At 39.5% G+C, this 13,117-nt stretch overlaps 1 protein-coding gene across 3 annotated transcripts in view; it reads right to left on the reverse strand.

Annotated features, from left to right (window-relative positions):
- Window positions 1–1,807: 1,807 nt before the first annotated feature.
- The window catches only part of LOC137084072 (tyrosine-protein kinase receptor UFO), a 58,337-nt gene continuing 47,027 nt past the window's right edge, over window positions 1,808–13,117 (reverse strand). For all 3 annotated transcript variants that reach the window (XM_067450005.1, XM_067450004.1, XM_067450007.1), the window contains exons 16-20: window positions 9,905–10,026; window positions 8,874–8,983; window positions 8,491–8,650; window positions 6,733–6,869; window positions 1,808–4,717 (exon numbers count right to left, since the gene is read on the reverse strand). In XM_067450005.1, the coding sequence (XP_067306106.1) occupies window positions 4,267–4,717; window positions 6,733–6,869; window positions 8,491–8,650; window positions 8,874–8,983; window positions 9,905–10,026 (980 nt within the window). In that variant the 3' untranslated portion in view covers window positions 1,808–4,266. The remainder of the gene's footprint in view (window positions 4,718–6,732; window positions 6,870–8,490; window positions 8,651–8,873; window positions 8,984–9,904; window positions 10,027–13,117) is intronic.

Below are 13,117 nucleotides of genomic sequence, written 5' to 3' on the forward strand. Positions count from 1 at the left end.
TTGTTTTAAGTCAATGTGAGATTTCCTGTTGTAACTGTGGGGGCATAAATAAATACATTTGCATGTAAACTGAAGGATGTTGTTTACTTCGAGTGACTTTTTGATGCAAAATCATATCGACTGCAGCCATACATGGTCTCTGATTAAAATGAAAAAAATAAAGAGACAAATTAACTGGCATAGAATCCTGCTGTACATAAAGCAAGTGTAGTGGGGTGGGAAACCCCCTATATCTCCCCCTGGTGGAGAATTTGAATTAGCTGCCCAGTAGATGCGGCTGTGTAAGGTAATCGACTGGTGACTAATTACCATGTTTGCACTCTAAATAAAAATGCAGCATTCCAAATGGCTGGCTAGGTGTTACTCTTTGCATCCAGCTCCTGTTGGAGTCGTGTGGTTCGGGGCATTGATTTTGTTGATTGATTGATTGATTGATTGATTGATTGATTGATTGTTTGATCAGTCACTACACAATTTGAGTGCCGCAAGAACCTGTACTGTCATGATAGAATCATTGTGAACGCAGTCGGAGGGACGCGCAGAACAGGCTTGCTTGCAGCTTTGAGCAAGACGCACTGCCCCGGATCACGCTGCTGTTTTGTTTCTATTGTTGAATGTTCTATTTTTATTGATGGTTTTTTGTGTTGTGGTATTTGCTTTTATTAACCATTGTTACAATTGGGGTGATTAGACTGGTTCTTCTTTGTACAATTTGTATTTTGTAGACGAAGTGCTTCCCATTGGGGAAGTTTACTGAAGAACAAGCAACTGTTGATGCATAAAGTATTTTTTATTTTTTGGTATTTGTAATTAATGCAAGCGCTTGGGTCTCTTGTGGACAATGGTATAAAGGAAAAAGATACTTTGCCCACCTCTCTTGTTGGGGTGTAGTGTTTAACACTTGAGTGTAAGTTTCTCATTCCCTTCCTAGTGTGCAACATCAGTGTGTGTGGTTAGTTGTAGTGAGTGATTACTTTTTGAGGTGGAGCAAGATACTTTTTCCTTGTTATTGTCTTTTGACACCCAGCGCTACCTGTAGTGTTTAAATAACATTTCTTTCTTCCTTTTGTCTTTTCTTTTGGTACCTTTTCCTTGTCTGTGTTGGTATGTAAAAGGTAAATGTATTGAAGGTACTTATTGCTGACCGGTCAATCTGATAATGATATTTTAATGAAATAAAATTGTTTAAATTGGCAGAACTGTCTCAGTCCTCTCTGGAAACAACGAACCTGGGTTTAAGCTTTCTCTGAGTACTAGTACATCCTAGGGTGAAAGCCCCTAGGTGGCGTAGTTGGTTACAAACTTATTTTTGCTTATCTTATCTTGTTTTAGCCTGGCCATCTCGCCACACAAGATTGATCTATTTTTCATTGTTGAAATAACATATCATGGTGCAAACCTGATGAAAAATCAATGTTAAATCTCAACATTGATTCAATGATATTTTAGTTGATGCATTAACATTGATTCAACGCTGATTCACTGTTTGTCTGCTATCTGGGCAGTGAAATTCATGTTACCTGTTAGTGATCATAATGTTATGCCTGATCGGTGTATATAGGCCTCCTCTCGTGCTGATTGAATAGAAAATTTGAATGTGTTCCTCTGAAACTGTGTTAATAAAAATAATTGAATGTTGTGATAAATGTCCATGAGTTGTAACACTTAAGAACAAGTTTCAATTTAGTCTCTGTTTTATATAATCTTAAAAACTTTGTAATCATTCTAACACAGACACACACACACGCACATAGGCGCGCATGCACGCACACGCACACACACACACACACACACAAATCCTCAACTGTGCAGGTAGTATTTTTTTTTAATACAAAGTGTATCAAAATCACAATAATGACATTGATGTTATCTAGACAACATTAGACATATAGACCTATAGCTAAACATCTGTGCACCATAAACAGCCCTTTTAAGGTAAAATACTGGCTTTCAAAGGCACTTTGAAGTGCATGATTCTGTCTATGAATTCATGTTGATAAAAACAATATTTGTATTTGTCACCGCACTTTTCGGTACATAAAAATCTGCCAGTTATAACTCTCTTCTTCGAAATTTGATCATGATTTACTGACAGTCAACATAATATTAAATGTACTATTAAATACAATTCTGTTTTTGTGGATGGTAATATTGAAAATAGGACAAAATATTTGTGAATAGAGCAAAATCTACAATGAGCTTGATTTACATAGGAAAAGGACTGTCTGCGTGGACAACAAACGCATGAATTTAAACTGAAATACTCAGTTTCAGAGCTGATTGGGCTTGTTGCTAGATTGCAGATATTTAGCTTTAAAGATGCAGGTCTCTGCATTCAAATACCACATGCAAAAGGGGTGCAGCACAATTTGTCCTCTTAAACTGAGTTCAGATGATACACTTCAAATCCAAATTTAAACAGTGTTCCTCACCATGAAAAACAAAAGTCATTGGAAAAGGTGAGCATGCAAATATACACAAAAGGGGCCGACAACATTTTGTCAGGGTTTTTGTGCTGTCAAGTTAATGTTGGCCTTCACTCTTTCATACCCTAAAAGGTGTGTACAGAGTGAAATCTTTATCATAGATTATTTCAACTGTGCTCTGGCACACATGAACATCATTTTACATAGTATATCATGTATTATCTAATGCTGTATGTATCTAAAGCATTGTGGCTTAAAGTACCTCAATTTTACTAGTACCACATTACATCAGTGAAAAAATTATGAAAATATATTTTGTTTCAGAACGTCAACTTCACTGATTTAAATTTCAGATTAGATTAAAGTCTGTGTGGAAGAAACAACTTTAACAAATGACAATTTTTAGCAAATACAATGACAATCAGCTAAAATGTCATCTGTTTTTGACCCTTTTTTATATTATCATAATATAATCATATTATGGTAAATTTATTTCTATCATACACTGTCTATCATATAAAAATGCATAAACAAAGAAACAAACAATACACTGACAAAAAATTGATTAGTGCAAAATATCAAATTTACAAAACAAAACAAACAAAAAAACATTAGGAAACGAGAAAAAAATACTGTGCTTGAGTCTGGGGCAGGGCCTCTGAGAAGCAAAGACCTTCGTCTAGTCTACTCCTCTAAACCTGCGAATCTTGAAAGAAACCACAAAACTGGTCTCAATTCAATGTTTAAAAAAAACAACCCTGTTGATTCAGAAAACCTTCGAGACAGAGTTATCAAAATGTGCGCGTGCACCTGGACGTTAGCTCGAGCGTGTCTCTAGGTCATGCACATAATCACTGAGGATTTGGTTTGACATGTTAGACCAAACATGGAATGTAATCGTCGCCCTCCATGTGTTTCTTTGGAAAAAGAGGCTGGTCAGGAGACTTCAGAGTTTATGTCAAATGTCTCAGTGGACACTCACAGATTCAGTTCCATCCCATTCTCCAGAGTGGCAGTGCCAAGCTAGTTTGCGGCTTGTGTCATTGTAAATCCAAGAACCTCCTGAGTGTGTGTGATCAATATCAGCAGCATGCTAACTATGCCATGAGCTTAGACCTTACAGAAAAGGGCTTTAACTGGTCCGATTCCAGTTGACTGATATTAGTCTCATAAGGCTGCAGTAGTGGTGCTGATTATCTGAAATTTCCTGGAAAAAGGCTATTGAGTCAAACACTGTATTCTAACCAGGTGTGATGTGATAAAAGCATGCAATAAAAGTTTTGCTGCAGATTTTTTTTTGTTTCAGCAGTGCTTCCATAGCCCTACCACAGCAAATGGGGTAGTTGTAAGAGCACTGACATGAGTTTACTTACAGGGTTAAGTTTCAAACTTTAGATACGGCTCAGGTCCCTCCTCCAATGTAAGTCTATTAAGTCTCTTTGAAAAGTAACAGCATACATCTCCTTAACAAGCCTTAAAGCAAAGTTTAATACAAAGGGCAAGAGGGGTGTCCAAATTGCTAACCCTAAGTATGAGCAACAGTAAGCAAACAATGGTAAATATGCCAATGATCTGCAATTTTGTTTAGCTGCTGCGCGCAGAAAAATTACATTTTGCTGGAAACTTATCACCGGACCCCTGGTTACGACAGAGTGTGAGACAGAAAACTGATTATGACTTCTTATAACCTACACTGAACAGAAAGGACAATTTGGACTGCAACATATTTGTCATGAAAAAGACTTTAAACGCTGAATGTCTGGCATGTGGCGTGTGTCTGTGCAAAGTGATGGGGTAGGAGCAATAGCTCAACAGTCTGGGTCTTTCGGTCAAGACAGCATCATCCCTGCCAGGGCGCTTTCTTCTTTTCGTCCTTTTCCTCTGAGGACTGACTCTCCGAGGGCGGCACTGGAGTGGAGCAGGACGAGGGCTGCAGTAGCGGGGCGGGTGCTGGACCCATGAGGTTCAGACTCTCCATGGAGTCTGCGTTCAGCAGGCGCTGGTTCTCATGTTGGGGGCAGATCACGTACCGGCTGGGATGGTGGACTTCTACTGTGGCCACAGAGCCCGAACCTTTCAGGGCCCCGAAAACACAGGGGACGCCCATTATGGGGTCACGTCCCCCCACGGCCCCCAGCTCACCAGAGGTCTCTTCCATATTGACATAGAGTATCTCATCCGGGTCTTGGCTCGGAAGATCTTCCAGGACCTTTTCCAGCTCCCCGCGCAAGATTTCGAAGCTCGGCCTGTCCTTCGGGCTCAACAGCCAGCAGGAAAACATCAGGGAATAGCTGTGAAAAATATAGATGGCAAGGACGTCAAACATTGCTTGATTGGTCACGAAATGTTTAAAAGTTGTAAAACATGAAAAATATTTGAGAGCAATGGTAGAGAGGATGATTTTCATTAAATAAATTAAAATAAAAAATAAAAACACTTGAATTTTGGTCTTTTCCTCACACAATGCTCTGATTTGACTTTATAAGATTTATAATATGGGAATCAAGAGCCAATTCTTAAACAGTACAAATTCCTGTGATGTAAATTCCTATAATAACAGTGTTAGTGCTACTTGCACTACTGTACACCAGTGCTGCAGTGCCACAGCCAAATCCATAGGACCACAGAAAGTCTGAATTGTTTACCAGTTTGGAAACTATCATTTAATTTTTCAAATCCCTTCACACACTTCACTTTTTACAGTGACAAAAATCAGGTGTTTTCTTTTGCATTAAGATTCTAACACTGGTTCATCCTGTATACCTACAGTATGCATTCATAACCCAGTGGTGCCAGCAATCCTTAAAGGGGTGGTTGATTATGAGTTCTCTTTTTATAACTTTAGCTAGTGTGTAATGTTGCTGTATGAGCATAAACAACATCTGCAAAGTTACAACGTTCAAAGTTCAAAGTAAACGGAGATATTTTCTTTTAAAGTAATTGCTTTTTAAGGACTACAACAAACGGCTGGTAGGGACTACAGCTTCTTCACGCGTTAGTGATATCACTACATAATATACAAAAACCCCGCCCCCAGGAACACGCAACAAAGGGGCTGAGGCCATGTTGAGAAGATAAGTTATAACCGTATTAAACTTAACTATACCTGTTCTCTCTTCATGCAGCAGATATTCTCTGATCATCTTACAACACATGAGCGATTTATAGATTATAATGATAGAATATACTAATCGATGACTTGAACATAGTTAACTCTTAAATTCATCAACTATCCATTCAGAAATATCCTGTCTCATTCTTCTTGAGTCCCGCCATCATCGTGCGACGGTTTGGAGTCTGAACAGTTTCAGACATTTTCAGGGCGTGTCTGCGTGAGGTAATTAGAGCGGCTAACACAAGCTCTTGAAGCTCCGCCCTCTGTCTGAATGGGGCCGGGTGCAGCAGCTCATTTGCATTTAATGGGACTTGCATAAAAACATGCGCTTTTGCTCATCCTCAAAAAGTGATAATTTTAACATGCTATACAAAATATCTGTGAGCTAAAACTTCACAGACCCACTCTGGGGCCATCTGAGACTTATTTTACATCTAGTATAAAGGGGCATTATAGGACCCCTTTAAGCTGAGCCTGAAAGTGGTTTTAACTAGAGTTTAGTTTAAAGGGGGGGGGGGGGGGTGAAACACTCAGTTTCAGTCAATCTCATGTCAATCTTGAGTACCTATAGTCTTTAGTTTTATTATATTTATAAAAGAAATATAGGCTGTACCGAGTCTTTCCGGAAAAAAACGAGCGCCTGGAGGCGTATCGTGTGGGCCGAGCTAAAGAATGACGAGTGCGCACAAAGTGGTGACGTCCTCAAGCGTGGAGAAACCCATCGCTATCGATCGGATTCAGCTAATACAGATATGATCCAGAATCAGATCCGGAGGCTGAAATAAATTGAACAGGAGAAACGGCAACAGCAGGACGTCCGTCTCTGTGGTATGGACTGTATTTAGTGGGCTGTCAACATTTGTGTGTGTTTACTCGCAGTTTATGAGGACATGATTCGGTTTATGGACTATTGTATGCGACTAAACCTTAGCAGTAGCAAGCAAAACGGTTTTGCACGTCAGACTAGTGTAACGTTATACAGAGAACAGCAATGGAGTAACCGTTAGCGCATTTGAATGACGAAGCACGTGATCGCGTCGTTTACTGATGTTTACTCACGCGACGATAGCCGATGGGAATCCAAGTCTTTAACAGTGTAAAAAGCTCAGTATGCATGAAACAGCATTTCACACCCCCTTTAACTAGGGGTTAGTTAGCATAAGCCTTTCAGTTTTTGACAGGCATACTCACATGCAGTCCAGGCAGTCTGGAGGTTGTTTCAAACGGTTGCCCTGCCTCAGATAATCATAGATTTCACTGTTTTCCACTCCGGGGTATGGCGTCTGACCTCGAGTCGCAATCTCCCACATTGTCACTCCAAATGACCACTGCAGGACAGACAAATGCACCTTTATAAACAATGTGAACTCTGAGAAAGAGAACAGTAAATTATACATGCCACTGTAAAACAACGTAAAAGAAAGTGCCTGAGTCTGGGGCACTGCAAAATAGTAAAATGAATGTACAGATGTTTTAAGCTCAGTTTTGAATCTCTCTGTGTGTTGTAATTGTTTTTATTGATCTAGTCTAGAGTGATCTAGTGCTGTAAACACTGTCTGCTGCTACTTTCTGATTATTGCCCACATAACTACTGTCCTATGATTTATTTTCTCCGTAATAATAGCATACTGGTGAAACATTTGTCAAATGATCCATTGAGTTTCTGTGTTTGCACTCTGTAGAGCGTCAAAGGTATCTATTTACTTATTATACCTTTTTTATATTAAATACATATTTTCCGAAACATGTTTTACTCTAAAACGGAGAAAATCAAAGCCATCCATTTTAAAGGGTTAGTTCACCCAAAAATGAAATGGATGTCATTAACTCCTCACCCTAATGTCGTTCCACACTCGTAAGACCTCCGTTCATCTTCACACATAGTTTAAGATATTTTATATTTAGTCCCAGAGCATATGCAGTGTATGCACACTATACTGTCCATGTCCAGAAAGGGAATAAAAACATCATCACAGTAGTCCATATGAGACATCAGTGGGTTAATTAGAGTCTGTTGAAGCATCGAAAATACATTTATTTACATTTATTACATTTACTTATCCAAAAATAACAAAAACTACGACTTTATTCAGCATTGCCTTGTCACGTCTTCCTCAAATAAAGATTAATTTCTTTATGAGACAAGAAGAGACATTGGCAATCCGAATCATTGATCGAGTCACTGGTTCATGGCTGTTTGAATCTTTTTTTGAGGAACACGGAAGAGAAGACAATGCTGAATAAAGTCGTAGTTTTTGTTATTTTTGGACCAAAATGTATTTTCAATGTTTCAAGAGACTCTAATTAACCAACTGATGTATCATATGGACTACTGTGATTAGGTTTTTATTCCCTTTCTGGACATGGACACTATAGTGTGCATACACTTGATACGCTGTCAGACTAAATATAAAATATCTTAAACTGTGTGTGAAGAGGAACGGAGGTCTTACGGCTGTGGAACGACATTAGGGTGAGGAGTTAATGACATAAATCTCATTTTTGGGTGAACTAACCCTTTAAGTGTGCTCCAAATTTCAGGTTGATCTCTGAAAACAAATTAGCTTTCAGTAAGAATGTGTTTGGGTGCAGTACCAAAGGTTTCAACCAGATGAAATTTGCTTTCCATTCGTTTGTAATGTGCTCATTTTTAATTCTGGCTATTTTTTTCAGGACCATTTAACCTTTTTGAATCATGTGGATGACAAAAATGACAGGAACAGGACCAGAGGGTTAGGTTAGCACTGAACAAAGACTCCTGGCGTGGGATGTGTAGGTTGTGCGGTGACGCCACTTGAAAAATGTGTTTTTAAATGGTAAACGCATTTCCCCCTTCAACACTGAAATAAGCTCTCCAATAAGGATCAAAATCCTGTCCACCACTACTGGAACGATATGAATCAGTTCTTTCTCAGGCTTTATTTATTTATCAAATGGACAATGTCTTACCACGTCACTCTTAGTGGTATAGACTCTGTCTGCCAGACTCTCAATGGCGATCCACTTGACAGGCATCTTAGAGATGCGCCCTTGTCTGTAGTAGTCCCCGTTATAGATCTTCTTAGACAAGCCAAAGTCAGCCACACACACATTCATGTTCTCATTTAACCTGTTTAGCAGAGAGGGGAAAAAAAATGATATTGCATGTCCATTTCTGTAGTACTATAAGTAGCACATGTAAAAGCAAATGAACAGTGTGTGTGTGTGTGTGTGTGTGTGTGTGTGTGTGTGTGTGTGTGTGTGTGTGTGTGTGTGTGTGTGTGTGTGTGTGTGTGTGTGTGTGTGTGTGTGTGTGTGTGTGTGTGTGTGTGTGTGTGTTTTGTTTTACCCACATGCAGTTTCGAGCTGCCAGGTCTCTATGAATGAAATTTTTGCCGCTCAGGTACTCCATTCCTCTGGCGATATCTGTCATGAACTTCACCAGCATCTGAGAGGGCAGATACTACACACAGGAGACAGAGATATTATAGATATTTAAAACAGTAATGATTTTGGTCTTCAAACAGCTGTAGAAATCTAATGCACCTTCCACTGTAATGTAACATTTATCAATGGATGTTTATGCGTGTTCCTCCTGTGACAGGCAGGTGGTGCCAGAGCCCTGTTTCCCAGAGTCTGCTCTGACCACAGACCACATGTCCATTGAAAATAACAAACATTACAGACCAGTGGGCGTTAAAAAACATATTTTGTGGTACAACATGTTCCTGAGACAATGCATTGTGAGCGTGTGCCTGACGTCTGTCCTTTAGAGGAACTTAATTTATGATTGCAAAGGAGTTTCACAACTGACCATAAAAATGTACATCTAACCTCAAAACAAACAGGTCATTAGTTTTATCTTGACAGAATCATTCACTGTGAACAGACGTGCTTTCCTTCAGAGTGTTTGCATTCATAAGCCATGGTGTAACGTTTGTGAATAAAAGACTTATTTTAGTAGCCTTGGTGCCAGATAAGATAGGCTGTATAACAGATGAGTCAGTGTTTCAAATCTGAGCACAAAATAAAAAATATTTAACTTTCTTTTTTTTGAAAGGAAGAGTTCACACAAAAGCAAAAGTCCTCATTTACTTAAATTCATGTGGTTCCAAGCCCTTTTTTGTATGAATTTTTTTTATTGCTTTTACGAAAAAGGGCAGCATGAACTCATACAGGCTTGGGTGACATGAGGGCAAGTAAATAATGACAGAACTATTTTTAAAGGGAACTGCTACTCTTTTAGGTTAAACAGTGCAGAAACCATTTCCCCCTCTTTTTTTACTTTTTAACTCTTATATGTGTCTCCCAGATTTATCTCTCTTCCTCTCATTTGTGTTCCAGTGTTTCAGGACGTCCTCTAAAGCAGTGCGAGCGGACTCACCACCGGAGCGTCGCCGAGTCTGGAGTAGAGCAGGTAGCTGTGCAGGTCTCCGTGCTTCATGTAGGGAAGAATGACAACAGGAGACGGATAGCCTTCACTCTCCACTGTCTGCAGACACACGCCTATCACACAAACAAAACCAACCACATTTTTCACATTTTTAGTCAGTCTTACGGTTCAGTAAATTAACAGCATGCTTCTCCTCATCAAACTGCCGGATCAGTAATGTCTGCAGGAAAAGTCACACATACAAGTTTAATATTTAATGCGTGTGATTTTAACAAAATCCTCACCCTAAATATGAACAATAATAATGGCAAAACTGGCCAATTACCAATAATAAGAACATAGCCTTGTCCTGCATTATTTCACACTGAATATTCAGTTTTAACCTGATGCCAAAGCACGGGTTAACACAGCATGGATGAAGTACGACACGCACATTGAACACAGATGCAGATGATCATCTCCATAATGTTATCATCTGGTTTAATACGTGCTTTTTTGGCCGGTTAATAATGCCGTAACACCAGTAAATTGACCTTAGTAAATCACCTTGCATGATCCAATTAAATACTTTCATCCCATAAATACAGTCTGAAACAAGCCTGCAGTCTCCCTCTCATTTACTGAAGCTTTCGCGCCTCGATCGCCCCCCGGTGACCGGTCCCAGTATAGCCGCCCCTCTGTGTTTTCTAACGGACGTGAGGCAAACTAAATAATAAAATTACACTTCAAATATTTTTTCCCCAAAGTTAGTTTATGTCACTGAAGGCAGTTACCATCACGATGATTTCATTTCAAGTGTTCGTTTTTAAAATAAGTTTAGTTTGAGTTAGTTATTTGATGCTATAAAAACGGGGGGTGTGACGTCATGATTGACAGCTGAGACTGACCTCTTCTCTGAGTGAAGTTGTCACTGAGGCACTAACTGACTTTTTTCTGAATTTTTGGGAGCAGATTGGAGCTTTAGCTTTAATTTCTACATTTCCATAACTGTTTATTTCACACCAACATAATTAATTGTTCTGCATCTGCGAGATTGTGGGCGGGCTTTTGATATCGCAGCTGTACTTCCTGCTCTACTTCCTGTGCTCTACTGCGCAACTCCGGTCCCGAAATGCTACTGCGCAGACTCCCAGGTCCCAAGATGTCCGCGCCGTGCAATGCCGCCTAAAAGCTTCAAATCTGCCAAGCGGAAACGGATGATGTCGAGTCGTCCATATTTTTTTACGGTCTATGGTCTGAAAGGCAAACTCCTACAAATTAGGGGTTGCACCGACTAGTCGACCTTAATGCTCTGTCACGACGCTTTAAGCTTGACGTCGACTAGTCGCTGGCCTATAGAGGGCGCAACAGGATAAACAATATTCTGACACAGGCTCTGTTTTGAACAGTTAAAAATGACAAATAAATGCATACTCCGAGAGCTCTCCACAAGACATGTTTGATTACCACCTGGATGCTCAAAATTGATCGGGAGAATGCAGGCTTATTGTACAAGTAACTTAATCATCGCGCTAAACTAATACGTGTTGCATTGCAACACACACACACAGCCGATCGCACAGTGCAGAAATGTATTGTCAACACTGTTCTGTGATTTATCAATAACATAGCTTAGAAACTGAAAAGTTCTAACATATATTTCTTGATAACTAAACTCACCGCTTCACTATTAGTAGAGAGACGCTGCCAGGTAGAATTAATTCACACGCAATCACTCACTAATGCATTCATATACATGTAATCTTTATTGTGCTACTTTATCTTATTCAGAACGAGCCTTATGGGCAGCGCTGTGTCATATGGTATAGCCGTCCTGTGCACAAGAAGACCCGCGCTCGCGTCTCAGCTCGAGGCTCAGGTTTATTTGTTCATTAATGACGTCATCAGCGACGTCGACTCGACATTCATCACATAAATGTTGACTTATAAAATTTGGAAGTCGTTCAACCCCTACTGCAAATGCATAAGAAATAAGTTCAGACTCTGATAATAATAACTTCCCATGCCTTGCAGCGCCAATTCATCCCTGCGTGTCTAGTAAATCCTCAACAACAGTGTTTTTTTAATGCCCAAAGAAGGGTTTGCGCCCTATGGCGTAAAAGTATTTAAAAATCAAAATTCAGAATGTCTGATCTGTGGTAAGAAAGTATTGTTGTTGAATATTTATTAACATTTTTAGTCAATGATGAGTTCAGTCCAATTTTTCTTCATGATAATTTTTTTTAAGGCTTCTTTTGATTCGATCAGATTAGGTGTTTTGTTACACGAACACACATAAAAAGCCGAGACTCAAACTGCCCAGCTAAAGGCAACAATGATCACCATAATGGTGACCAAACATTTTCAAAAAAACATTAAAATCTAAACCTGTTAAAAGGAACTGTATGTAAGAAATGTATTTTAATTAATCATAAAATGGCCCTGATATGTCACTAGACATTAAGAAATCATGTTAGTTTCAAATACTTATATCACTGACAACAGTAGTCCGGCCAGGATATTGTCATTTAAAAGTGGTTGTTGTAGTGCTCAACTGATGTTGATGTTGCCATGTTGTGTTGTGGCCTATAGCTCCGCCCTCCACCGATCGACCAATCACGAAGTCAGTAGTGTTTCGGCATCCGGGTTGCCAGATCTGCTTTAGTTACCACAGCTATCTGGCAAACTCGAGTCAGGGGGAGGGGGAGAGGGAGAGGGGATACACCGCTCTACAGTAATTGGAAGTGATTGCAGTACAGTTTTGGCCACAATCTTGCATACACTTCCTTTAATTCTCAATAAGAGCTTCTATAGACGTCTTTCAGGGTAGGAGCCAAACTCTGCAGGACAGCGAATCACTAGGGCCGAACTGAGCAAAACAATGGCATAGTTGTATCCTAAGGACCAATTGTGTACCTTTAAAGGTACAGTTATATGTTTTGTTCCCCAAAGAAACAAAATTGTACCTCCACTGTACCTTGTAGATTCAAGAATGACTTGATTTGAGACATGTTTTTGGTAGTTTTAGTGCATTTTCATTGCAAAAATAATAGTTAGAAAAATCAAGAAAAGTGTCCTAGTGATTAAACAATTGTAATAATACATTATCACTGAAATATCAGTCAGTTAGACTAAGCTAATCTACAAACTACTGAAAATTAGTTGACTACCATTAGGAGTGATGTCGTGATCGTCTCCTGTTACTGTATTTGGCAACACGGAGGA

Source organism: Pseudorasbora parva, chromosome 8, assembly GCF_024679245.1.
Source record: "Pseudorasbora parva isolate DD20220531a chromosome 8, ASM2467924v1, whole genome shotgun sequence".
NCBI lineage: Eukaryota > Metazoa > Chordata > Actinopteri > Cypriniformes > Gobionidae > Pseudorasbora > Pseudorasbora parva.